The 26,599-nt window shown below is 43.3% G+C and overlaps 1 protein-coding gene across 1 annotated transcript; it reads left to right on the top strand.

The window, feature by feature from the left end:
- Positions 1-423: 423 nt before the first annotated feature.
- LOC126263959 (dynein light chain Tctex-type 1-like) lies at positions 424-22,201 on the top strand. Its single transcript, XM_049960961.1, has 3 exons — positions 424-468; positions 6,844-7,005; positions 21,998-22,201. The coding sequence occupies exons 1-3, from the start codon at positions 424-426 to the stop codon at positions 22,199-22,201; spliced, it is 411 nt and encodes a 136-aa protein (XP_049816918.1).
- The last annotated feature ends 4,398 nt before the right edge of the window (positions 22,202-26,599 follow it).

Raw genomic sequence — 26,599 nt, 5'->3', positions numbered from 1 at the left:
CACGAAGGCCATGTGTACTAAGTTTGGTTTAAATTTGTTCTATGGTTTAGGAGGAGATATTGAACATACATACACGCATCCACTTTTATAATATTTATGAATTTGCCGACAGTCAGCATTTTTCGTTATCATTTGAAAGTAAATGTACGATAATAATGAGCGACATATTAATTGTGACTACTGTGGATATATGTATACAAAACTAACGTGACATCACCAATTATGTTTGTAGGATAACTAAATATTACCATGATAAGTGACTTTATTATTTGCTACTAAATATCAGCAATCATTTTCCAGAGAACGCGTAACACCGTTATTGGCCGCTACTATGTTTCAGCCGAAGGCGAGAGCACTGAATAACAGTTCAGTTGTAAACAGGGATTTTTTCCGCCTACGTCTGCTACACTTTAAGTTAACGACATGGAGGAAGAAGAAGAAGCTTCATTACACGGTTTAAAGAGTTATGTGAGTAACTTCCTTTGCTGTTTCGGCTTAGTATGCTAATTGTGTAATATTTAAAGGAAAGACATTTACGTTATTAACAAAGTCTTTCCTGCCTACATATTCAAAATCTTGCAAGCTGGTGGCGTAGTGCTGCATTGGCATTTGACATTGGCAAACATCCCCCAGCCCTCACCCGACAAACCTACACACACACACACACACACACACACACACACACACACACACACACACACACACACACATACCCATACACACGCTGATGATCTCTAGTTGTATCTAAATGGAAAACCAATATACCTAAAGACAGCTGTCGAGAATCTCAATACCGGACCGTGCGCACTATCGAAATGGGCATTGGACACAGGGTTAACGTTCAACACATTGACAACGCAAGTGGTAATGGTCGGTCGTTCTAAGCTTATTAGCCCAAAATATCGAGAATCCCTATCATCTTTAACGCTAAATGGGACGAATATCAACTTCTCTGCTTCAACAAAGAGTCTATGAAAAATAACAGATGAAAATTTAAAGTGTACTGAGCACATAACTACAATGTGTAAGAAGGCATCTCTCGATGACCTATAAATGTATAAAAACCCCTCCCTCTCCATCGGAAAAAGAAACTTTTACAAACACTTATACATTGAGTCACTGAATACGGCGACGTTATCCTGCGCAAGGTCTTTCTCAGGAAAGATCACGGCGTTTGGAACTGATTATGAATGCCTGTGTTTGTTGTATCTGTGATGTTCGGCTGTTTGATAATACTTCACCATCATAAGCTTAGCTATCCTGGATGCGTGCAGACAAGTGCACTGATTTCCATATCATTTGTTTTCTATGCTATCTTATCAACGTATACCATCCCCCATATCTCTCCTCGACCTTAATGTTCTTATCTGAACAATATGGCAGAGGCACCCGTTCCCAACAGAGCAAAATCGCTGCTGTGCGCCTCCAACGTTCAGCTATTTTCTCAGCGTCCTTCTCAGTAACAGGAGCCTGACTGTAGAAAACATTACGTATTGTATTAGAGAACTGAATAACAACTCCAACTTCAGACGACAGTCAGCCACTAAAGCGAAAATTATGATTGTCATTGTCCCTGCATGCACTCGTTACCCTTACACATCTTTCTTCCTCATTTCCCAGTATCCTTAGCTTGTGTAGCCTCTCCAGAACTAGCTATACCATAAAACATCTGTTATTTTTATATCATCCACTGTCATTATTATTGTTATTATTATTATTATTATTACTATCATCACTCTTAATGATAGCAGCAAAAGTACAAATATTGCCAGTATCAACTTTATTAGTTCGTAGTCTGTAGAACTTACTCACATTGACACTACAGAAACTCAAATCATTTTAATATCATTTGTCACATTAAAATTATTATTTCTTATTTTGAAAAGATAGACCACTTCATCTGCAAGTACTGTATTTATAGGCACAACCGGTTCGTAGCATTTTACTTGCATCATGTTCAGATGGAAAAAAAGAGAATTGAACGACGTAGCATTCATAATCAGCAAATTTTCGCTCTCGTCATGTAACAACTAACGTCCTGACACTTTGCCTCTTTAGCACACAGTCCCGTGTGCGCACTTGCTGTTGGCAAGTGGGTGACCGTTATTTGCTCAGCTTTATTCCGTAGATGGTCATATGCATTCTATGGTTTGATCACCATTACGACATATGGGGACACTTTACCTCACCGTATGTTACTCATGGTTACACGAGATTGCTCTTTGTGGTTTCCTTTATGACATCCACAACTTATGGAAAATTTGCTGATTATGAACGCTAGTGACTTAATTTTATTGCACCTGACGATGCAGCTAAAATGCTGCGATACCAATCGTGCCTTTAAATAAAGGACTTACAGTTAAAGCGTTCTTACCTTTTCAAAATAATTGTCCAGGCTGCGGTCGCCCTGATCTCAAAATCTGCTGCGTGTTATTTCTTAAATATCTATGGTGCAAAAAAGTTACTGTGTTTGTGAAATCCTGGTCCGACGTAAGAGAGTGCCTGACGGCCGTGATCAGATCACGTTAAATAAATAACATAAGTAAATACACCGAAGCGCCAAGGAAACTGGTATAGGCATGCGTGTTCAAACACAGGTTTATGTAAGCAAGCAGAATAACACAAGTCTCTGGCGCAGTTGTTAAATCGGTTACTGCTACTGCAATGGCAGGTTATCAAGATTTAAGTGAGTTTCAGCGTGGTCTCACAGTCGGCACACAAGCGATGGGACACAGCATCTCAGAGGTAGCGATCAAGTGGGGATTTTCCCGTACGACCATGTCACGAGTGTACCATGAATACCAGGAATCTGGGAAAACATCAAATCTCCGACATCGGTGCGGACGGAAAAAGATCCTGCAAGAAAGAGACGAACGACGAATGAAGAGAATCGTTCAACGTGACAGAAGTGCAACCCTTCAGCAAACTACTGCAGATTTCAATGCTGGGCCATCAATAAGTGTCAGAACATCATCGATATGGGCTTTCGGAGACGAAGGCCCACTCGTCTACCCTTGATCACTGCATGACACAAAGCTTTACGCCTCGCCAACAGCGACATTGGACTGTTGTTCACTGGAAACACGTTGCCTGGTTGGACGAGCCTGGTTTCAAGTTGTATCAAGCGGATGGACGTATACGGGTATGGAGACAACCTCATGAATCCATGGACCCTGCATGTCAGCAGGGAATTGTTCAAGCTGGTGGAGGCTCTGTAATGGTGTGAGGTGTGCGCAGTTGGAGTGATATGACCACTGACACGTCTAGATACGACTCTGACAGTTTATGCCCACACACCCACCGTCGTCGCGATTGCATAGATGTAGCTTCGTCGTCGTCGTCGTCGTCGTCGTCGTCGTCGTCGTCGTCCCCTCCCCCCTAGTTAAGAACCATTCCCTGCCGTGTGGGTCGGGCATAAAACATCTCTGAAGCACGTTGTGAATCTAATTGTGTGAGCTAACAGTTGAAAATTGATATCGTTTTCTATTTCCAGAGATATTTCATACACTTCCAACCACGATGGATCCATAAGACAGTGATTTTATTTATTACTCGGGGATAACAAAGCAATCGGGTTCCAGTCTATTTTTTCTAATTTTTGCTTCCCAAATAATTTGATTTAGTTACCTTCGTAGTAAACCCTATTATCTATTTCTAACAGGTTGATCAGCTTTTCTCAATAATCCTTGAATATTCACAGATATAATTGTCTATGTACAACCTGATTTTTGGGATTTAGAAAACACGGAGAAAGTCTTGTGGATTGGCACAATTCACTTCTTAAATTAATGTGAGATGGCACTGGGGAATAAATGAAGAAGGGGTTGATCCTAGTGTGTATCGTTTCGGTATAATAACAGTCAGTCCGTACCACATTCCTTCGCGTTCCTATCACCATAGATATGACTTCCCATGAAACTGTCCTTTACCATTAATATCTGATAAATCATAAATATGTCTCTGGCTTTACAATGACTAAGCTTCTTAATTCTCACGACACGATATTAATTATAAGTTCGAGTTGTTTCATTTTCTGTTCCAGCACAAATTTAGTTTTTTCTCGGGCACTATATCTCACGTCTCGTTTATTAACAGAATCGCCTTGACAACGATCGGCAAAGTTATCATTATGATAAGGTCCAACTATCTTCTGTCCCAATATTTCAAAATAATCTATTATCCACCACTCCAATGTATAATCCAGTTATCAGAATGATATTTAATTAGGCTTATAATCCCTAACTTCCGACTACCACGGACGATTGCGAACATGCACCATTGAGAACAAAGACTCAAGCAAGCTAACAATGCTGCGTATTGGTTTATATATTATATTCAAAACAAAACGCAGCTCTGTTATGTCTTCTTTGGATTTTCTGTGTACTACTTGGCGTTCCTCTATTTCAAATATCTACCCTTTGTAAAATTTTAACTAACTATTACTTGCAGTTACAACTACCGTTTTTTGCCTCTTGGGTCATTTCGTATTACAGAATTTAGTCTAATATTCGTTTCTGAATACCCGCTCTCTAAAGAGCGGTTACAAGGTGACACTTACGTAACCATCCTGTCTGATCGACGGCATCCATTCATGTCCATTGTGCAAGCCGACGAACTTGGGCAATTCCAGTTGGACAATACGACATCCCACACTTCCAGAATTGCTACAGATTGGCTCCAGGAACACTCTTCTGAGTTTAACCACTTCGGTTGGCCACCAAACTCCCCAGACATGAACATTATTGAGCATATCTGCGACGCCTGCAATGTGCTGTTCAGAAGAGATCTCCACCCCCTCGTACTCTTAAAGATTTATGCACAAACCTGCAGCATTCATGGTGTCAGTTCCCTCCATTTTATATAGGATGGGGCCCCTCCACGCCCACACCAACGTGGTGACCAAACCAAAAGTTCTACTGTCACCCCCGTAAACATGTTAGTTTTTTAATCAGGAGTCACAGGATGCACGGTCACGGCATAGAGCGGCGCCCTCTTCTTGTTGGTCCGGTTGTACAACCTTGCGTTTGAATTACCAAACCTGGGTCGCAGTAGCCCTTCCCGGACCGCTGCCTCATCACAGCAACTAGGTAACCCCCTGAGGAGTGCCTCGGTCGTCTTCACCCTTCCTACGGAAGGTGCCCTCTCACGCGCTGGCGGCGCGTCGGCAATGTGGTCGGCCACTGCGGCCTTGATCGCCCTGTGGTCGGCCACGTTTGCAGCTCGAACGCAGATCAGCGTGTCTGCATCGACAGACTCGTAGACCACCTCGTTAGTAGCGCAATTCGTCATGGTGTCGAACAGCGCTGTCCACCCGCCTTTGCACTTGACGTACAAAGAGGGGACAGGCTGCGACTCGTCTTCTCGGGAGTTCCTTGCATGGTCTGGAGACTCAGTGAGTCGCACAACCGAAGGACCCTTCGTAGCAGCAGATTTCCTCTGTGCATACTTCTTTCCCATGCTGCGGGGCGCAGAACACGACAATCTGCGGGCGTTGTGAAAACAACACACGACAATTTGCTTTCCACGGCGCCCACAGCACAGAAACCTCTTCACAAGCTCTCAACGGCAGAGTAAGCGTAGCGCGCAACGGCAGCGATGCTCTCGCCTCGCTAGCTCAGGCCGCTCTAGTTCCCTCCATCACTACTTCAGACATTAGACGAGTTCATGCCATGCACTTCTGCGCGCTCTCGGGAGCCTTACACGATATTAGGCATGTGTACCAGTTTCTTTGGCCCTTCAGTGTAAAAACTAAGAGCCATGACAGTGATAATAGAAATACAACAGGTATTAATGATAAAATAGACAATAATAATACTATAAACATTGGTGATAGGAGCAAGATATCTAATTGTTTGTACAGAAAACCGTGACATTGTGACACAACGAGGTCTATGACAGAGTGGTTCATACGCACTGCCCTAGCTAGGGACGTTGGGAAAAGAGAAATCTGATGACAGGAAAGGATGGTTTCTTAGTTGTGAGAGGGTAAGCAGTATGATTAAAGCAAACGTAAGAGTTATTACTGTTGTCAAGCCGGAAATGTGATTCAGTTTTCCGGTATGGTGAGGGAGACCGTTCCATTTCCTGCTACGGAGGTCGACTTGTCGAAGGCGCCTGTGTGGTAGAAACGGACAGAAAGCAGTTTTGTCTGATGGGAACGAATCTTTCTGCTGTGTTGTCCATGCAAGAGTGATAATGTCGAGGAGAGATATGAGGGACTGTATGCATTGGTCATAAAGCAAATGAGAGAGGAGTTTTGGAAATCTTCGGACTTGTATGCACTTAACCGAGACAGTTGTGCGTAAGGTGCTGACGTTTGATTAGTGTACACAGGTACGACACATGCATTACAACATGTGGAAATTTGAGTGCGGCCTTGAGCCGTGTTCGGATAATCAAAGCGGTTAAGGTTGGGTTGGGTTGTTGTGGGGGAGGAGAGCAGACAGCGAGGTCATCGGTCTCATCGGGTTAGGGAAAGACGGGAAAGGAAGTCGGCCGTGCCCTTTCAAAGGAACCATCCTGGCATTTACCTGGAGCGATTTAGAGAAATCACGGAAAACCTAAATCACGATGGCCTGACGCGGGATTGAACCGTCGTCCGTCCGAATGCGAGTCCAGTGTGAAAGCGGTTAAGGCGACCGCTCGCTTCCACCGGAAAATGCGGGTTCGAGTCACTGTCCATCACAAATTTTCACTGTCATTCCATCATACAGCTGGAGGCGGTTTATACAGTATTCTCAGCTGAGAATACATTTCGTGTCATTGATAAGTGAGCTAGGTGGACCTTTGGACCTTTACTGTTTCTATCGGTGACGGTGACACCTGCATGTAATCGATTCGCAGTCGTCCTACCTGAGGGAGGAGATCGGGACGGCGGTGCAGGAGGCGCTGGACGCCGTTGTGGGCGACGCCGAGTTCCAGGAGCACCGCGTCGAGATGTGGATCAACGCCATCCTGGAGAGCTGCCTCGGCCGCTTCGTGGGCCTCGAGAAGAACAGCAAGTTTGTAGGTCTGTTGACTACCAAATGTTCGTTCTGAGAGAAGTTAAGCTTGGTCTGCTTACTGTCCAGTTGCCTTATTTCCGTATACGTTAACGGAAGTGGGAAATGTTACACCCTGATCACCTGGACCGAACACTACAAAACCTACACTCATGCTCATAAATTAAGGATAATTGCAGAATGTGGTGCCACAGAACGTGGCACTACACAACACTGGCGCTAATAGCATAGGCACATAGGGAACACACACGACACAGATCTGGAAGTCCATGGTATTGGGGATAAGTTGAGAAAACCGTCCCGAAACACACGTGCTACAAAACGTCACTGTTTCCTGCGCATGCACCCCGACATCAATATGGGATATGATCACCATGCACACGTACACAGGCCACACAACGGGTTGGCATACTCTGGATCAGGTGGTCGAGCAGCTGCTGGGGTATAGCCTCCTATTCTTGCACCAGTGCCAGTCAGAGTTCCTGAAATGTCGTAGGGGTTTGAAGACGTGCGGCGATACGTCGACCGAGAGCGTCCCAGACGTGCTCGATGGGGTTTAGGTCTGGAGAACAGGCAGGCCACTCCATTCGCCTAATATCTTCTGTTTCAAGGTACTCCTCGACAATGGCAGGTCAGTGGGGCCGTGCATTATCATCCATCGGGAGGAAGGTGGGATCCACTGCACCCCTGAAAAGCAAAATGACATCCCGATACACATGACCTGTTACAGTTCCTCTGTCAAAGACACACATATTCAGTTTGTAGCAAGTCGTAGAATGAGTTAACTTTCTCACGGGTAACGCCTTTTGCTCGAGCATACGACGTTCTGGTTGGCTTCCTAATTGAAAGCTTATCTTGATGATGTCGAAGAAAATGCTCAAGCCAAGCCCTTCCAGCAATTTCATTTCTGAAGTTTGTTGCAATTCCATTCCTAACTGTAAGCTGGTAGGCCATTTTTCGAACATTCATACGAGTAAAACAATAGAATTAGCCCTCCATATAGTGTAAGTAATCCACTAGTTCACTTTCTAGGGCTGCTGGTAGAGCTCGTCTTCCTCCAAGATTTTTAGTGTCAACATCTGCTATCTGGTAGGTATTATCCTCACACACATACCGGCGCAGAGTTGTTTTTGGGACAGAAAAATGATTCGATGCTGTTTTAACTCTCGTCGTTTTGCCTATAACAGCAGACACTGCCTCTCGCGTTTTGTTTTTGTCTCACGCCTGCCTTTTGGGAGGTAGTTTAGGTGCCAGATTAGTCCTAGGCATCTGAAAACAAAAATGAAAACATTTTACAGACCCTGGGTCCACATTACAAGCACCAGTGGGGGCCATATTACAGTCACCTACACCTTGTGTACGCTAGAATCAGAATTTATCTTACAACGTCTACGACAAGACAAAGACAAACTCCCGTGAGGTAAAAGGTAAGAACCCTCACTAGCAATAATAATTTCAGAAACAGGTATAGTACGATAAGCTAAGATTTCCCGAGTTTCAAAGGATTCCAAACCGGCTCTTCCTGCATTGTTGCAAGCAACGAAAGCTACAGTTAACCATCCGTTACCCAAACTGGAGGAAGAAGAAACTTTCATTAAGGAAAAATTTAACCTCGCACCACAAAATAAAGTAGGTCCATTAATAAGAACAAATTGAGTAGTTTTACCTACTCCTCTTGTTTCGTTCTTTTTACCCTTGGTGCTTCGACATCTTCTGCGAAGGGTAAAAAGAACGAAACAAGAGGAGTAGGTAAAACTACTCAATTTGTTCTTATTAATGGATCTACTTTATTTTGTGGTGCGAGGTTAAATTTTGTCCTTAATGAAAGTTTCTTCTTCCTCCAGTTTGGGTAACGGATGGTTAACTGTAGCTTTCGTTGCTTGCAACAATGCAGGAAGAGCCGGTTTGGAATCCTTTGAAACTCGGGAAATCTTAGCTTACCGTACTATACCTGTTTCTGAAATTATTATTGCTAGTGAGGGTTCTTACCTTTTACCTCACGGGAGTTTGTCTTTGTCTTGTCGTAGACGTTGTAAGATAAATTCTGATTCTAGCGTTCACTTATGGGTGAAGGCTAGTGGTCCTTCTTCTTTGGAAGATTGTCGCATTGTGGGTGATTGTACTTTATATAATCATTGAAAGCAGTTCTCAACAAACGGCCCTTTTAAGGGCCAAAGATACTACACATTGATCTTGCCAAAAGCCGAGAAGCGATTCTTCTTGGTGTTTTAGCTCTCTGGGGCACTCTGGGATGCTCTCTGGGCCTCTCTGTGATGCTCTATGGGCTTCTCTATAGATGTCGAGCACAGTCTCTGATTGGTTGTTTTGTTTTTGGCGCGCGATTCAAATCCTGGCAACGAAAGAATACCACACCTTTTAATCTATTTGAAACTGTTGCCAATACTTTCTAGGTTGTATGCATGGTGCTTACATCTATGTATTAACCAGTAATGGTACGTTAATAAAGTGAAATTAACATAGCTCTCAAAGTTTTGAACAGGATCTTGAAAAATATAACCTCACTGTCACTCAACCACTGGACTGACCTGCTTTCAGCGCTCCTACACGCCAGTGAGGATACTAGTAGACTTGTTCCAGCTGTCACCACTAGAGTTCAGCTAAATGTTATTAAGATATTAAGGGAGGCCATATTTGTTGCGGGGGCCATATTACCACCACTTCCTCTAAATGTAAAAGCTACAAAAATATTAAAAAGTGTGAGATAAAGAGAAAAAAGTATCTCATAATGTTACTACACATTTTTATGACTCTTGTTCCCTTATAGTCATTAAGACAGCTGTCTGTTGTAAGATGTTAAACTCTTTCATTATTTTCTTCTAGTTGCAAAGAAAGTCTGTTAAGTGATGTAAGTGCTGCATAAAAGCCAAATGTTTTGTAACATTGTGGCTGACATGACTGGGCATGGATTTTACTGTCTGTTCAATATGGCTTTCTAAAAATTCTAGAAACTTGATTATTTTCTTTTAAGATGATAAATGATTATTTCAATCGTTTTCGTCTATCTCAACAATGAATTGCGATTTCAGTCAGGCGAATGGTACCAGTTTATCGAAGTATCTTTACTCTAAACTGTAGTTGGTTAATTTTAAAAAATATGATTCACCTACTTTTAAGCAAAATGAGAAAAATATTTTAAGTACTATATAAATTATTAGAATACAGTGAAACCTAAGCTGAAGATTAACTAGCACTCAACAGTTTCATTGTCAACATCTCACACCTACATGCTAACCCATTAGGATTGCAAAAGCTTTTTATGCTGTGGATTTAGGTTGTTTTTGCAAACAATGCATTTGATGGTAAAAAAATTCAAAAAATACAAAAACAAATTAACTATTTTTATTTTGAATACAGTACACAGTCATTATGGTTCAAATGGTTCTGAGCACTATGGGACTTAACATCTGTGGTCATCAGTCCCCTAGAACTTAGAACTACTTAAACCTAACTAACCTAAGGACATCACACACATCCATGCCCGAGGCAGGATTCGAACCTGCGACCGTAGCAGTCGCGCGGTTCCGGACTGCGCGCCTAGAACCGCTAGACCACCGCGGCCGGCCACAGTTATTATGTTTATTGCAGAGCTGTAATACGACATATTTGAATGCTTTCGCTAATTAACACTGTTTACAAAAGGAAAAACAAGTAACAAAACAAAATAATATTTAATGTTTACAATAGAGAAGTCCACCCAACGTTTCTAGCATATTTGCTGTAGGTCAAGAAGGATGACACACTTTCACTGTCAGAAACAAATAGTATACATTTTTTACTGTCTTCCATTTTCTTGACCCCAGTACTTAGTTTCGTAACCTTGTAACACTTTTCATCTGGCAACTGTGGATTCTTCCTTCGGTCAAATTTCACGGAGAAGTTATTGGTCTGAAGCCCATTAATGAAATTCATTGCCTCCACAACTCGTGGCATTGATGATTTATAACGAAAATGATGAAACTTTGAAATATTTAGTGGTAGCTTGTCAGCCCTTGGAATATCTCGTTTCGATGTTTCAATAGAAAAGCAAATCTTCTGAAGAACTGATAGCCTGCAGTCTGGAACCGCGGGACCGCTACGGTCGCAGGTTCGAATCCTGCCTCGGGCATGGATGTGTGTGATGTCCTTAGGTTAGTTAGGTTTAACTAGTTCTAAGTTCTAGGGGACTAATGACCTCAGCAGTTGAGTCCCATAGTGCTCAGAGCCATTTGAACCAATTTGAACTGATAGCCACGGTCTTGAAATCTACTATTTCATCTCCATCCACCAAATACACCATGAAATTACAGTTTGCACTTACTACAAGTTCCATTAATTCATGCATTGTGTACATTCTCTCCACTTTCTTGAGAACTCTCTTTATTACCCCAAATACCCCGTCACATGGCAGGAATGAAAGACCGTGGATAGGGTAAAAATGTTCAATTTAACTCCACGAGAGCTAAATGCAGGCGGATCACGATGTTGTGTTTGTTCCGTCGCGGGCAGTTATCGGAAAACAGAAGTACGTTTTTCACATCTTTGACTATATGTTCACTGATGTAGCTTAATAGAAAAGTACAAACTTCATTGGATCTTTTCTCCACATTCCCTTCGTGATAGAGATAAAAACAGATGACTTGTAGGTGGATTATGTATACAAAATACTGGAACAGTCAACTGGCGCAAGTAGAACAGTCCTTGCCCCGGGGCACGAGGAAGTTGAACATTCTGCATGTGTTCGAAACATAAATCAGTAGTTCTAGGATTAGTCTCTGACTGTCTTTTCCCATCTTGCATAGCGTCATAAAACTTCTCAGACCTTCGAATATGGACAATCTTCTCTGCTACTGTTTCTCGTTTTACTATCTCATAGAATGTTTTTGACTTATTCTTTAACGTCAACTCTTCGCAAGGCAGCAAGTGTCTACTTTAGGTCTTCCTACAGCAAGCGAAAAGTTTTCACGAAAAATCTTATTATAGTACTCGTATTTCTCTGGCGAGTTAGGATGTTTGGCAATAAAAAGTTGGTGCATTTTCTTCACAGATAGTTCACAGTCAAGGTAGTGCATAGTGCGGCTTCCATAATGACTTTCCTTAATGGTAAATGATCCGATATAATCTGAAATTTTGACAATTCCTTCTGACGGCACAGCATTAACACTCTTACATTTCCCTCTTCCGTCTTTCGGTGTCTGCCCACTAAAATTTGCGAATTCATTTAACTCTCGCATCAGTAACTGCATAAATACTTCGAAAAACTTTTCTAATCACCTCATATCGTTTGTCTCCAACGAGGACAAAGTAGCTAAAAGATTTTTCACACCTGCACCCCTTCTCACTTCTTGGGCGGTGTCTTTTAATATCACTAGCTGAGATCAGTCCTTGCAGGAAAAGGTCCTGTTCATTCTTGCATTCCATGTTCAGAAAAAGTGCTATAGCCTCAGTTTAGTTGTCTTCTGCAATAACACTGAAACATCTTCTTCGACACTCGCAGTCTTCTCCTGTCACCTTTTTCGGAATTGCTTTGCCTCTATAATTCACATATTCCTCTCCATTAATTTTAGCTTTCTTCATAATGTTTCTTTTATATTCCGAAGAATATTTCACCCTTTTCTTCACATAACTGCTGGTACACACCACTTCATCCATTTTCACAAGAATACTAAAATCAACAATGCCAATTTCTTCCGTACAGTTGTACCGCACTTTACTGTGGTGCCATCAGTTGAGAAGAAAAATAATCGAAGTCCTGGACTTTGGACGTTTCTGTACTCAGCTCGAACTTGCTACCTCTGTTTGAACAGCAACAAACGATGACTGGCTGTTTTCGTGCACCGTCTGGTGGAGCTACATGCAGAGTATGCATTTTTGCCTGTAACCCATTTTTCACCAAAACTGGACTAGACCGTAGATGACCTTTGACGTATTACTTTCTAAACAGTACACTAGCTGCATTTTTCATTCTTTCTTTACCATTTACGTATTAAAACTTTTAGTTTTGAAGAAAGACTCATAAGAGATGAAACTGGCAAACTGTCTCAGTACCACCAAATGCAATCAACACACCTGTGAATAAACAAGTATATTTCAAAGAGATAACACGCTTCGATTCAACAACGCCAAATTCATTGATTTCTTTCCCTTTTTCCCTTCCAAGAACCCTATCTAACATTAGTCTTCACTGAAAAACACAATTTTGTATATGTCTTTGTTTCCTCTTTTGCTGATCTAGGAGACGCATGGTAAGCTACTGGATTCGCATATGAGAGTAAGGACATTCAGATTTAGATTTTCGATACTTGCCCTAAATCGCTTGAGTCAAGTTTCGAGATACTAGTAGTAACCCCTCCTTACCTTTGTCTATTCCGAGCTCGATGTCTGCCATTAACGATCTCGTCGCCAAGTGGATTTTAAATACGTCAAATAGAATCTGACTTTTTTTACTTGCAGTTAACCTCACTACGGCCTGTTATAAATTTCTCAGTACATCGTTTTGTTAGCGGCTTCGAAAGAACACAACAGTTCGAGTTATGGCGTTCCAACCAGAATAGTCTCTATTCCATATGTTTGCTGACTCAGTAAACAATTAATAGTGAAACGACCACACGATTGACAGTGGGTTCTTTAATTAAATGTTCAACTGGAATAGTAAACTGAATCGTTGAAATATGAATTTCTCTCGTAACGAATTGTGGCTGGTACTCATTTTTTATTGATGGGTCGGGGCTCAAAATGACGGCAGCGTTCGATTGAATTAGCAATTATTTTCGTTACGTTACCGACAATGTAATTTCCCATTTCGAAGATGTCATTCGTGGTCGAAGCTTATACTAAAACACAGTACTTTACTGCTGCACATACTTTCAGACTTATAACACATAAATGACCAAATTTCATCCATATTGAGAAAGCACTGCTCTTGTGAAACGTAGCTCACACATAATAGTTCACAAACTGACGTAGGCGCAATGCTCATTACGTAATACAGTTTTGCAAGAGGTGTTAATCTCTTTACCATGCATTAAAGGCGCGAACATGTGGGTGTCTCTTGCAGATATACACTGAAGCGCCAAAGAAAGTTTTGTAGGCATGCGTATTGAAATATAGAGATACGTAAACAGGCATGCCTAGATAAGTTGTAAGATCGGTTACTGCTGTTACAACGACAGGTTATTAAGATTTAAGTGGGTTTGAACGTGGTGTTATAGTCGGCGCACGAGCGATGGGTCACAGCATCTCCGAGATAGCGACCAAGTGGGGATTTTCACGTACGAGTATTTCATGACTGTACCGTGAATATCAGGAATCTGGAAAAACTTCGAATCTCCGACATCACTGCGGTTGCAGAAAGATCGTGCAACAACGGAACCAACGACGCTGAAGAGGATCGTTCAACGCGACAGGAGTACAACACTTCCGCAAATTGCTGCAGCTTTCAATGCCGGGCCATCAACAAGTGTCAGCGTGCGAAGCACGCAACGAAACATCATCGATATGGGCTTTCAGTGTCGAAGGCCCACTCGGTTACTTTTGATGACTGCATGACACAAAGCTTTACGCCTCGTCTGGACCCATCAACACCGACAATGGATTGTTGATGACAGGAAGCATGTTGCCTGGTCGGACGAGTCTCGTTTCAAATTGTTTCGAGCGGTTGGATGTGTACGGGTATGGAGACAACTTCATGAATCCTTGGACCCTGCATGTCAGCAGGGGACTGTTTAAGCTGGTGGAGGCTCCGTAATGGTGTGGAGAGTGCGCAGTTGGAGTTATAAGGGACCCCAAATACGTCTAGATACGACTTTGACAGGTGACACTTACGTAAGCAACCTGTATGGTCATATGCATCCATCCATGTCTCTTCTGCATTCCAACGGACTTGGGCAATTCCAGCAGGACAATGCGACATCCCACACGTCCAGAAATTCTACAGAGTGGCTCCAGGAACACTCTTCTGAGCTTAAGCATTTCCGCTGTCCACCAAACTCCCCAGACATGAACATTATTGAGCATATTTGGGATGCCTTGCAACATGTTGATCAGAGGAGATCTCCACCCCCTCTTACTCTTACGGATCTATGGACAGCCCTGCACGATTAATGGTGTCAGTTCCCTCCAGCACTACTTCAGACATTAGTCTAGTCCATGCCACGTCGTGTTGCGGCACTTCTGCGTGCTTGCAGGGGCCCTCCATGATTTTAGGCACATGTACCTGTTTGTATGGCTCTTCAGTGTATTATGATTGTATTTTCGAATCACAGGATTCACACATAACAGAAGTTTCCTCAGTCATGTACAGTTATACGGCTCAGTATCACACAAAGTAAATACAGCCTTCAACTTTTGTAACAACGACTTACCGAGATTCTCTTGTAGATTAAAGCATTAAGATAAAATAGGCCCCTGTGGATATCCTGAAAAGAGGCCAGTTCTTCTTTTTTTAAGTTTAACATATTGTTTCCGACGATCTATTTTTGAAAGAGACTGTCTCACAATTTTCTATAACCGAATCAGGGAAACCATGGAAAATCTATACTCGGATAGCTTGCGAGACTTTCAAAAGCGAGTCCAGAACCTCAACACCTGCGCAATCGTTCTGTTTGGAGTGCTAGTTCAGCAATTAGTGGCGGAAGTACTTGCAGTGGAAGCTTGAGTCGTAAAATGCAGAACGATTTGACGTTCTGGGAAGCATGTCGCTCGGCGGAGGGGAGGGTCTCGGTTTGACGCCCTGACCAGCGTACAGATTCAATCTATGAGTGACTTTCGTCAATGCAAAATATGAATTTTTTTCCAACAAATGTGGAAGACAGGACCATTAACAAATCATTCTGTACAGAATGAAACTGCCTTTATAAATGTAAGTAAAATGAAAATGAGGCAGATGGAAAAATGTAAGTAAACTGTTTATTATTTCAAAAGTATTCTCCGTAACTATTAAAACATCTATCCCACTGTGAGACAAGAGAGTCAGTGCTTTCATGTAAAAATATTTGTATACGGAACGATGATAGTACCTCTTCGCTAGAAGCAAATCGACGGCGACGAATGTCTTTCTTCAGTGTTTCCGAAATATTGGAAGTCGCATGGAAAGAGACATGGACCGTATGAAGGATGTGTAAAGGATTCACATTAGAGCTTCTGCAGAGTAATCAAAACAACTTTGGCAACGTATGGGAGAGCCCGGAACAGATTTCGTTGCAATTGTTCCACGTGTTACTTTCTTATACTTAAATATCACCCCATTTCCATTCCCACTCCTATGGGAGAGGTACGCGTCTTTTCCACCCCTGCTCCCGCTTCTTCGACAGATACGTGATTCTTACCTCTACAGTGCTTTTTTCGACATAGCAAGTGATACGTATACCAGATGGGGGTAAAATGGATCCAGTTGTAAGAGATGAAATGTTGAACATAGATAAAAACATTCAATGAGGACTGGACAAAAATACGTAAACAGTGCGAGAAATGCATGCTTGAACATAAATGTAGATGGTTGCGCTGTAGTGTTTTACCACGAACGGCACCTTGCAGTGTGCTCAGTACGTTGCAACTGTCACTCGTTGTCAGAACGGTGTCCTGTGTGACTGTAAGTACAGTATGTCGGGGCTAAGTGGATTCGAACGTGGGCAAATTGTTGATAAGGTAGGTGCTTCCGTAACTAAGATAGTAGAAGTCTTTGGCGTTTCAAGAGCAATACAGGTAAAACGGAAACGACATTCGCTGAGTCACAACCTGGATGAAAGTGAGAATCGAGTGATAGTGACACACGACCATTGAATAGGATTGTGACGAAAAATAAGAGGACGACAGCTACAGAAATAACTGGAGAACCGAATGTCGCACTCGCGAACCCTGTCAGCACCAAAACAAGATGAAGGCAGTTCCATAAGCAGGTAATTCTAGAGCGAGCTGGACTACCAAAATCACTTCTTTCTGATACTAACGCCAGTAACAGGCAAATGTGGCGCCGAAACCCTAAAGACTGGTCAGTGGATCAATGGAAGACAGTCATTTCGTCAGATGAACCTTGTTTCACTCTGTTTCTCGTTTACTTGCGAAGAGAGAAACGTGGCAGGGATTCGGTGATGATTTGGGCAGCCGTATCGTGGTATTCCATGGTCACCTTGGTTACTCAGCAAGATCGCATTCTGCCAAGGGTTATGTAACTACGAGGGTTGGAACTTAAATAGTGGCAACTATTTATTCACAACCGATACAAAGGAGTTACATGTTTGCACCTGTTACTGTCCTTCAAAGTAGTCACCAACGTTGTGTAGAACCCTTTGCGAAAGGCGTAGTATACCGTTAGCAGAGCCTGCTATGTTGATAGTGCGAATGGAGCGGTCTACGGCCTGTCGAATCTCTGGAACAGTTCTGAATCGAATGCCAAAATGTGGTTCCTTCATCTTCGGAATCAAATCGAAGTCACAATTACTTAAGTCCGGGAAGTATGATGGATGGTACAGTACTTCCCAGTCCCATGGACCGAACAGAGCAGCCACAGCTTGCGCTGTATGCGCCCGCGCATTGTCGTGAAAAATGATGGGTGGGTTGTGCAGAAAATGTGGCGGCTTCTTTCGCAAAACTGGTCACAAGTGGCAAAAACGAACAGTAATACTATGCATTGACGGTGTGTCGTGGAGGTACGTAAAGCGTTAGGACAACACCATCACACTCGTTCACGAGAATCACCATAACTTTCACCATACTGGGGCTCTGACGCACTTTCAACTTCCGCAGCGACCCATAATGACGCCATTCGTTGAATTGGCGTTTCGGTTTTGGCTCATACGATGTGGCCCATGTCTCATTCAGTGTTACGATACGGCGTAAGAAACCCTCTCCTTCGAGCTCATAGCGCTCCAAGTGCGTCTGCTCAGCGTCGTAACGCATCCATTTATGCATTTCCGTCAATTCATGCGGAACCCATCGTGGCGCAATTTTTCGCATGCCCAGGCGTCCCTTCAGGGTGCGAAGCACAGCCGTATGTGCTAATCCGGTTTCATGGGCGAGGTCACGAATCGTATGGCGTCGATCACTGTCCACTAATGCGGCAAAAGCATGCACATGCACGTCTTCTTCAGAGACGCTAGGACGACCTGCCCGATGCATGTCTGACACAGTCTGCGGACCTTCGGTGAAGGTTTTTACCGAACGTGCCACTGTTCTGTACTGCAATGCCAATTCCCCGAACGCCTCTTGAAGAATTTGATGACACTGTCGTGCTGCACGACCTCTGGCACATTCAATCTTGATCCAACTCCGTTGTTCCTGTTTGGAAAACATAGTGACACCGTTACGTTAGACCGCTCGCTCACAAGTGACTGTGTTTCCCTCGATTGTGCGCATGTCGGTGACGTGGGACGGGCGAATCCATTTGCTCGGAGGTAAAATAGGGTATGTCAGTAACGTGTGCTATCAGCGACAATAGTAGATTCCATTGCATACTGTCTCCACAGCAGTGTTGCCACTATTTAAGTTCCAACCTACGTGTATTGGTTGATCAGACCCACCCCATGGTACAGCGATTGTTCCCCACTGGGGATCCCGTGTTGCAAAACGACAGAATCCCTGTTCACTCAGCTCATATCGTCCGTCCTTCTTTTGTAAGAACGATTATGAATGAACTGTCAAATTTGCCGTGGCCACCACAGTCACAAGATCTCAATATTACTGAATCTTTGTGGCCTCCTTTGGCGACAAGGTACGGATGGGAGGGGGGGGGGGGGCGGAGGAGGGGGGGTGAGAGGAGGTGATTGCTACCCATCCCCACCATCATTACCAGACGTTTCACTATTTTGCAGAAGGAATTGTATAATATTCCCTTTAAATCCACAAAGGGCCCGCATTTATTTTCTTCTGATTGGCAACGGTTTTCCCACACAGTATTAGGCGGGGCAATGTATTGTGGTTTTGGTGTTTACATATTTTTGTCCAACACCTGTACTTTCTTAATCACTTTCGTATGTTGCACAATTACAGTGTGCATTTATTTGAAAAGTACCTAATGTTAACTGTAGGAGAGTCAGAGCGACAGTGATGAGTAATGAGGATAACAAAGTGGTATCTTAATTTACTTTTATTTCAATCACGGCTTCGAAATACACTCTAAGACAAGGGAAAAAAAGACGCATCACGAAGGAATTACACAAATGGGACAGAAATTGGTAGCTGTGATGTACGTGTACAGACAAACAAATGATTACGATTTCAGAAAAATTGGATGATTTAGTCAAGAAAAAGAGCCTCACAAACGGAGCAAGTCAATAAAGCGTTGGTCCACCCCTGACCCTTATGCAGGCACTTATTAGACTTAGCAGTGATTGTTGGATGTCCTCCTGAGAGATAGCGTGCCATATTCTGTCCTACTGGCGCATTAGATCGTTAAAATCACAAGCTGGTTGGAAGGCCTCCCCACAATGCTCCGCACGTTTACAATTTGGCAGAGATCCCGCGACCTTGCTGGCTAAGGTAGAGCACAAAGATCATCAGTAGAAAAAGTTGCCGCGTGCGGGCGGACATTATTTCAGTGAAATGTGGGTCCAGGATGGCTTTACACGAAGGCCAACAGAATGGGGTACATGGTATCACCGACTTCGCGAATGAAAACCGAAATGGTCCTGCTGTGAAAGGAAATGGTATCCGAGATCATCACTCCAGGCTGTCGGGCAGTATGGAGGGCGATAGTCATTTTGGTATTCCACCACTGTCCGGGGCTTCTCCAGAGACGTCGTCGGCATGTAATCTCACTGACTGGAGTGGAATTGTCTTCAGGGACGAGTTCCGCTTCGAAATAAGCCGCGATGATAACCGAAGAAGTGTCTGAAGACTCCCGACACATTGGTGAGATGACTGTCGCCCTCCATATCGCCGAACAACCAGTAGTAACGATCTCTGCTGCTATTTCGTTTCATGGTGATACCACTTTGGTTTTCACCCGCGGCACCGTTACAGCAAAGTGGTACGTCAACCACGTTTTACGCACCACTTAGTTGCCCTTCATGGTAAGCCGTCCTGGGCTTACACTTCAGCAGCATAATGCCCGTCAGCACACCTCGAGGGTTTCTACTGATTGTCTTCGTGCTTGCGAAATCCTGCACTGGCCAGAAAGGCTGCCGGGTCTCTCCCCAATTTAGAACGTTCGGAGCACTGTGCGGGGGCCTTGCAACCAGCAGGTAATTCTGACGACCTTACGTGCCAATAGGACAGAATTTGGCACGGTATCCATCAACAGAACATCCAACTCTACCAGTTAGCGCCAAGCTGAATAACTGCTTGCATAAGGGCCAGAGGTAGACCAAGGTGTAATTGACTTGGTCAATTTGCGAAGCTCTTTGCCTTCAATAAATTCCCCAATTTTTCTGAAATTTCAATCATTTGTTTGTGTGTGCATGTACGTAACATCTACCGATTTCCGTCCCATTAGAATAATTTTTAGTCGCTCGTCTTTTTCCTCTTAGAGTGTACTTTAAAACACAAAATGATAATGTTATAATACACTACTGGCCATTAAAATTGCTACAGAAGCGAAATTTAACCGACAGGAATAAGAAGCTGTGATATGCAAATGATTAGCTTTTCAGACCATTCACAAAAGGTTGGCGCCGGTGGCGACACCTACAACGTGCTGACACGAGGAAAGTTTCCAACCGATTTCTCATACACAAACAGCAATTGACCGGCGTTGCCTGGTGAAACGTTGTTGTGATGCCTCGTGTAAGGAGGAGAAATGCGTACCATCACCTTTCCGACTTTTATAAAGGTCGGATTGTAGCCTATCGCGATTGCGGTTTATCGTATCGCGACATTGCTGCTCGCGTTGGTCGAGATCCAATGACTGTTAGGAGAATATGGAATCGGTGGGTTCAGGAGGGTAATACGGAACGCCGTGCAGGATCCCAACGGCCTCGTATCACTAGCAGTCGAGATGACAGGCATCTTATCCGCATGGCTGTAACGGATCGTGCAGCCACGTCTCGATCCCTGAGTCAACAGATGGGGACGTTTGTAAAACAACAACCATCTGCACGAACAGTTCGACGACGTTTGCAGCAGCATGGACTATCAGCTCGGAGACCACGGCTGCCGTTACCCTTGACGCTGCATCACAGACAGGAGCGCCTGCGGTGGTGTACTGAACGACGAACCTGGGTGTACGAATGGCAAAACGTCATTTTTTCGGATGAATCCAGGTTCTGTTTACAGCATCATGATGGTCGCATCCGTGTTTGGCGACATAGCGGTGAACACACATTGGAAGCGTGTATTCGTCATCGCCATACTGGCGGAGCACTTGGCGTGATTGTATGGGGTGCCATTGGTTACACGCCTCGGTCACCTCTTGTTCGCATTGACGGTACTTTGAACAGTGGACGTTACATTTCAGACGTGTTACGACCCGTGGCTCTATCCTTCATTCGTTCCCTGCGAGACCCTACATTTCAGCAGGATAATGCACGACCGCATGTTGCAGATCCTGTACGGACCTTTCTGGATACAGAAAATGTTCGACTGCTGCCCTGTCCAGCACATTCTCCAGATCTCTCACCAATTGAAGACGTCTGGCCAATGGTGGCCGAGCAAGTGGCTCGTCACAATACGCCAGTCACTACTCTTGATGAACTGTGGTATTGTGTTGAAGCTGCATGGGCAGCGGTACCTGTACACGCCATCCAAGCTCTGTTTGACTCAATGCCCAGGCCTATCATGGCCGTTATTACGGCCAGAGGTAGTTGTTCTGGGTACTGATCTCAGGATCTATGCACCCAAATTGCGTGAAAATGTAATCACGTGTCAGTTCTAGTATAATATATTTCTTCAATGAATACTCGTTTATCATCTGCATTTCTTCTTGGTGTAGCAATTTTAATGGCCAGTAGTGTATAATCATCCAGTTAATATCTGAATATGGCCTCTTATGGTGGAAAGCAGTGATGTTCACCTTTTTCATTTCGCAATTGTGGCTGAAGTGAATGACCAGTATCGCTCATTAACAGGTTAAGACGGTACGCGTGGCTTATAAGAATGCTGTCTGTTCAGCAACGTGCGTCATCTGCCCCAATGACGGTACGGGCATGCACGGGCAGAGCGCATGCGCTTGGCACCCGGGCATGGACCACGCGCTGGTCTACGAGTGGCAGAACCCATACGTGCGCGTGTGTGTCACCGTCTTCACCATCTGCGCCACGCGCCTGCGCTGACAACTGGTCGCCGGCACTACCTGCTGTGTATTCGAACTGACAAGGAATTCATTAAATAATATCCTCTTGTGTGGAGATGGTGTTATGTTCTTTCAATATGCACTGTGTAGGTAATTGCGGTGCGTGTTGACGTTTGCGTGACTGCGAAGAAAGTAAGAGGTGAAATCTGCTCCTGTCAATCAGTAAACTCTTGCTGTAGATTGCATGTACTTTTCTCAGCTCTCTCTCGGAATCTGCATACTGAAGGGATATCCCACATTTGCGATTCCTCGAAAGTCTGTACCCCGAACACTGGCCCATCGTCCTATATTCCCCTAGCTATTTACAGAGAGCTACAATAGAACACAGTGTTCCGGTCTGCATATGCATCAGTCATAACTCACTCGGCCAAGTTCTCTGGGCATATCGCTTGAAACGATGGACTAACGAACGACTCACCATTCATCGGCTGCGTCGGGGTTCACTTCTCTGCCAGAGGGGATAGGTACTAGGATCACACATTTCCTTTCACTCTCTGACGTCCAACTTCTTCCCCTCGGCATTCACGAGCCGCGCGGGATTAGCCGAGCGGTCTAGGGTGCTGCAGTCATGGACTTTGCGGCTAGTCCCGGCAAAGGTTCGAGTTCCCCCTCGGGCATGGGTTCAAAAATGATTCAAATGGCTCTGAGCACTATGGAACTTAACTTCTGAGGTCATTAGTCCCCTAGAACTTAGAACTACTTAAACCTAACTAACCTAAGGACATCACACACATCCAATGCCCGAGGCAGGATTCGAACCTGCGACCGTAGCGGTCGCGCGGTTCCAGACTGTAGCGCCTAGAACTGCTCTGCCACTCCGGCCGGCTCGGGCATGGGCGTGTGTGTTTGTCCTTAGGATAATTTAGATTAAGTACTGTGTAACTTAGGGACTGATGATCTTACCAGTTAAGTCCCATAAGATTTCACAAACATTTGAACATTTTTTGGCATTCACGACCATTAACCACTCCTATCAAAATTTACGTCCTCAGCCTCATGCCCTCGTCACAAACGTGGTCCACTGGCCGCGGCAGGTGAGGTTAACGGAAACCGCATTAGCTGATAGGGAACGCAACACTGGATGAGCAGTTTGTCACTCGCAGAGCACCTCAGGCATCTCGTCTGTGGCACTGTTTTCTGGCAGTATCCCTTGTAAGGAAACAGGATTGAGGCAACGAGTGGTACGGCGTAGAAATCGCGGGTAGCGGAGACGGAGTCTGAACGTTCAGAACGCCGGCCTCTACTGCCTAAAAGATACTGTCACTCGGCGGCTCCCTTTCAAAAGTACTGAAAGATAAGGGATTTGGCTGCGGAAGTAAATACCAGTACAAACAATTGGAGTGATAAAAGACGGAGCACTAATGTGCCGTACAGCTGGTACAGTTACTGCTCTCTCTCTCTCTCTCTCTCTCTCTCTCTCTCTCTTCGTGTGAGTGTCTGTGTGTGGGTGTGTGTGTGTGTGTATGAGTTTCACGTCATCGTCGTCTACGTGGGATTAAACCCTAATCTCTCTTGTTGTTTTTAATCAGAAGGCACAACGGTTTGTGAAGGAACTGAATAAATATGTAACAGCTTGGAGTGTGGACAAAGAAAATGTTTGCAACAGCGACCAAAGTCAATTTTATTATGAAATGCCTTCATTGGCGACACTATCTCCAGAGAAGAGAAAACCACAGCTGATTCTTGTAGCTTGTGCATAACTCTGTACATAGTTGCACAATTGATGTGGGTTTATCGATGAGCGGTAGATTAGCTAAGAAGCTCTATATCTTTTTCAACATTCGCGAGGCACATCTTTCAAGGAAACTTGGACAAAATGTCCTAGAAAAATTCCTCTACAGAAAAATTGGCGAAAAAACATACGAAAAGTTAACATGCAATGTTGCAATGTTGGGTGAACATGTAAGTAACTATCTGAATGCCGCATTACTGTGTGATACCTGCTCAGACAATAAATATGGTACACTTTTGGATGACAGTTTTCCGAACAAGGATGTTATGCTCAAGATATTGATACCGAAGACAAAAAAAAAAGACATTGTCAACCTCTTTATGCGTATTTCTTTAGGCAATATGAGCCCAACATGAATCGGATCACTGATTTTGTAAGACTAAGTGAAGAACCACAAGTAAATTGACATGATAGTCATTTCATCAGCAAACTTCACTGAGTACTATGCAGTCAACTTCCTGCCCCGACGTACAAGCCTGTATTTCAATATGCTTGGGAAATACAGTTCATGACATTGACATACCAATATCATCATTTCAGTATGGAATTAGTGTTGCATTCGATATTGGACTGCTTGAATGCAGAAGTGACTCTGAATGTCAAAAAGTGCCTGTAGCTAGATGAACTTTAGTTACGACATAAAGTCGCGCTGGAGGTCTGAGACCACGAATCAAAAGTGTGGGCACATCTGTTTGTTAACGCGAAATGGGTCGCTTGAAATGAATTGATCACTTGTTTAATTTTTAAATTTATCCATGTTATATGGATGTTGTTTGAGGTCTGCGACTATATTATGAGATTATGTGGAATAATTTATACTGATGCAGCCACTTTTTACTAGTATTTTATTAGCATAATGCATTTCGGCAGCATGCTGCCATCATCAGTTGCATTATACATCAGCTGATAGGTTATGTACATTAGCTACGTGTACCACTGGGGTTAAGAATCGAAAAATAAACCTGTATGGAAGGATATATCTGTTACAATGTGTACATTATGTGAATAGCATGATCAGGTAATATGTTAATAGGTTTACTTACATTTCTGTTGGCGATTTCACTTTCGGGCACACAGAGCACAGTAACAGATAAATCACAACTTAGCATTTTCGCAAACATCTGTTTACATATTTCCAGAGAGTTATAAAATCTAAGCTAACCTACTTACAATTTCAAACACAGTAATATATACCTGTAATAAAGATGAGGACTTTTTATTTAGGTGCATTGACAGAATAGTTTTCATTAAGTATCCATGTAACATTCTCCTTATTGTCAATACACCTAGATAAAAGTCCTCATCTTCACTACAGGTGTATATTACTGTGTTTGAAATTGTAAGTAGTTTAGCTTAGATTTTATAACTCTCTGGAAAGAAGTTAACAGTCTTTGAAATTGTAAGTAGTTTATATCTTATATTTTAAAACTCTTTGGTAAGATGTAAACAGATGTTTGTGAAAATGTTAAGTTGTGATTTACCTGTTACTGTGATCTGTGTGCCAGAAAATGAAATCGCCAACAGAAATGTAAGTAAACGTATTAACATATTACCTAATCAGGATATCCACATAATGTACACACTGTAACAGATATATCCTTTGATTCTTAAACCAACTGGCACACACAGTTATTGTACATAATCTATCAGCTGATGTATAAGTAACTGTATAATGCAACTGATAATGGCAGCATGCTGCCGAAATGCATTGTGCTAATAAAATATTAGTAAAATGTGTAAGTAGCCTGTTTAGGTTTTTTTATTGGTAACGCCACCTCTGTGTGCAGTTTGTGGCTGCTTTGCATTGTTGTAATACTCGCCATTGTAGTGTTAGGCAGCTGGCTGTGAACAGCGCGTAGCGTTGTGCAGTTGGAGGTGAGCCGCCAGCAGTGGTGGATGTGGGGAGAGAGATGGCGGAGTTTTGAAATTTGTCATGAACTGCTATATATATTATGACTATTGAGGTAAATACATTGGTTGTTCTCTATCAAAATCTTTCATTTGCTAACTATGCCTATCAGTAGTTAGTGCCTTCAGTACTTTGAATCTTTTATTTAGCTGGCAGTAGTGGCGCTCGCTGTATTGCAGTAGCTTGAGTAGCGAAGATTTTTGTGAGGTAAGTGATTTGTGAAAGGTATAGTTTAATGTTAGTCAGGGCCCATTCTTTTGTAGGGATTATTGAAAGTCAGATTGCGTTGCGCTAACAAAATATTGTGTGTCAGTTTAAGGACAGTCGTGTATAATTGTTAAAAAGGGGACGTTTCAAATGTGACTGCAGCAGTATAAATTATTCCACATGATCACTTGTTCAAAAATTTTATAGTGTCACGCTTCTGGCGCAGCTCATCTTCAGAAAGTCGAACAAAATTGCCTTCATACAAAGAATAGCGTCACACGCTCTCACTATCTGTTGCGCACTGATGGCATCCACGTGCATATGCATGTGATACCAAATTTTCTATCAAACAGTTCTCTATGACATTCTGAAGATGACCTGCGCCAGAATCGCGTCAATTTAAAATTTGTTAACAGATGAGTGGTTCATTTCAAGCGGCCCGTTTAGCTTTGACAGAAGAAGTGCTATGAGTTCTAGTTATATATGCATACTGTTCTGTTCCATTGTGCTCTGACCACTTCACTGAAATC

The sequence above is a fragment of the Schistocerca nitens genome, chromosome 1 (genome assembly GCF_023898315.1).
Source record: "Schistocerca nitens isolate TAMUIC-IGC-003100 chromosome 1, iqSchNite1.1, whole genome shotgun sequence".
Classification (NCBI taxonomy): Eukaryota; Metazoa; Arthropoda; class Insecta; order Orthoptera; family Acrididae; genus Schistocerca; species Schistocerca nitens.
The sequence above is the reverse complement of the archived record's forward strand: the minus strand, read 5'-3'. Positions and strand labels throughout refer to the sequence as shown.

What these genes read in the sequence shown, in the direction of transcription:
- LOC126263959 (XM_049960961.1), top strand. Translation starts at nt 424, where the DNA reads ATGGAGGAAGAAGAAGAAGCTTCATTACACGGTTTAAAGAGTTAT. An exon ending in TACACGGTTTAAAGAGTTAT is followed by an intron (nt 469 to 6,843) that starts GTGAGTAACTTC and finishes ATCGATTCGCAG; the next exon opens with TCGTCCTACCTGAGGGAGGA. An exon ending in TCGAGAAGAACAGCAAGTTT is followed by an intron (nt 7,006 to 21,997) that starts GTAGGTCTGTTG and finishes GCTCATTAACAG; the next exon opens with GTTAAGACGGTACGCGTGGC.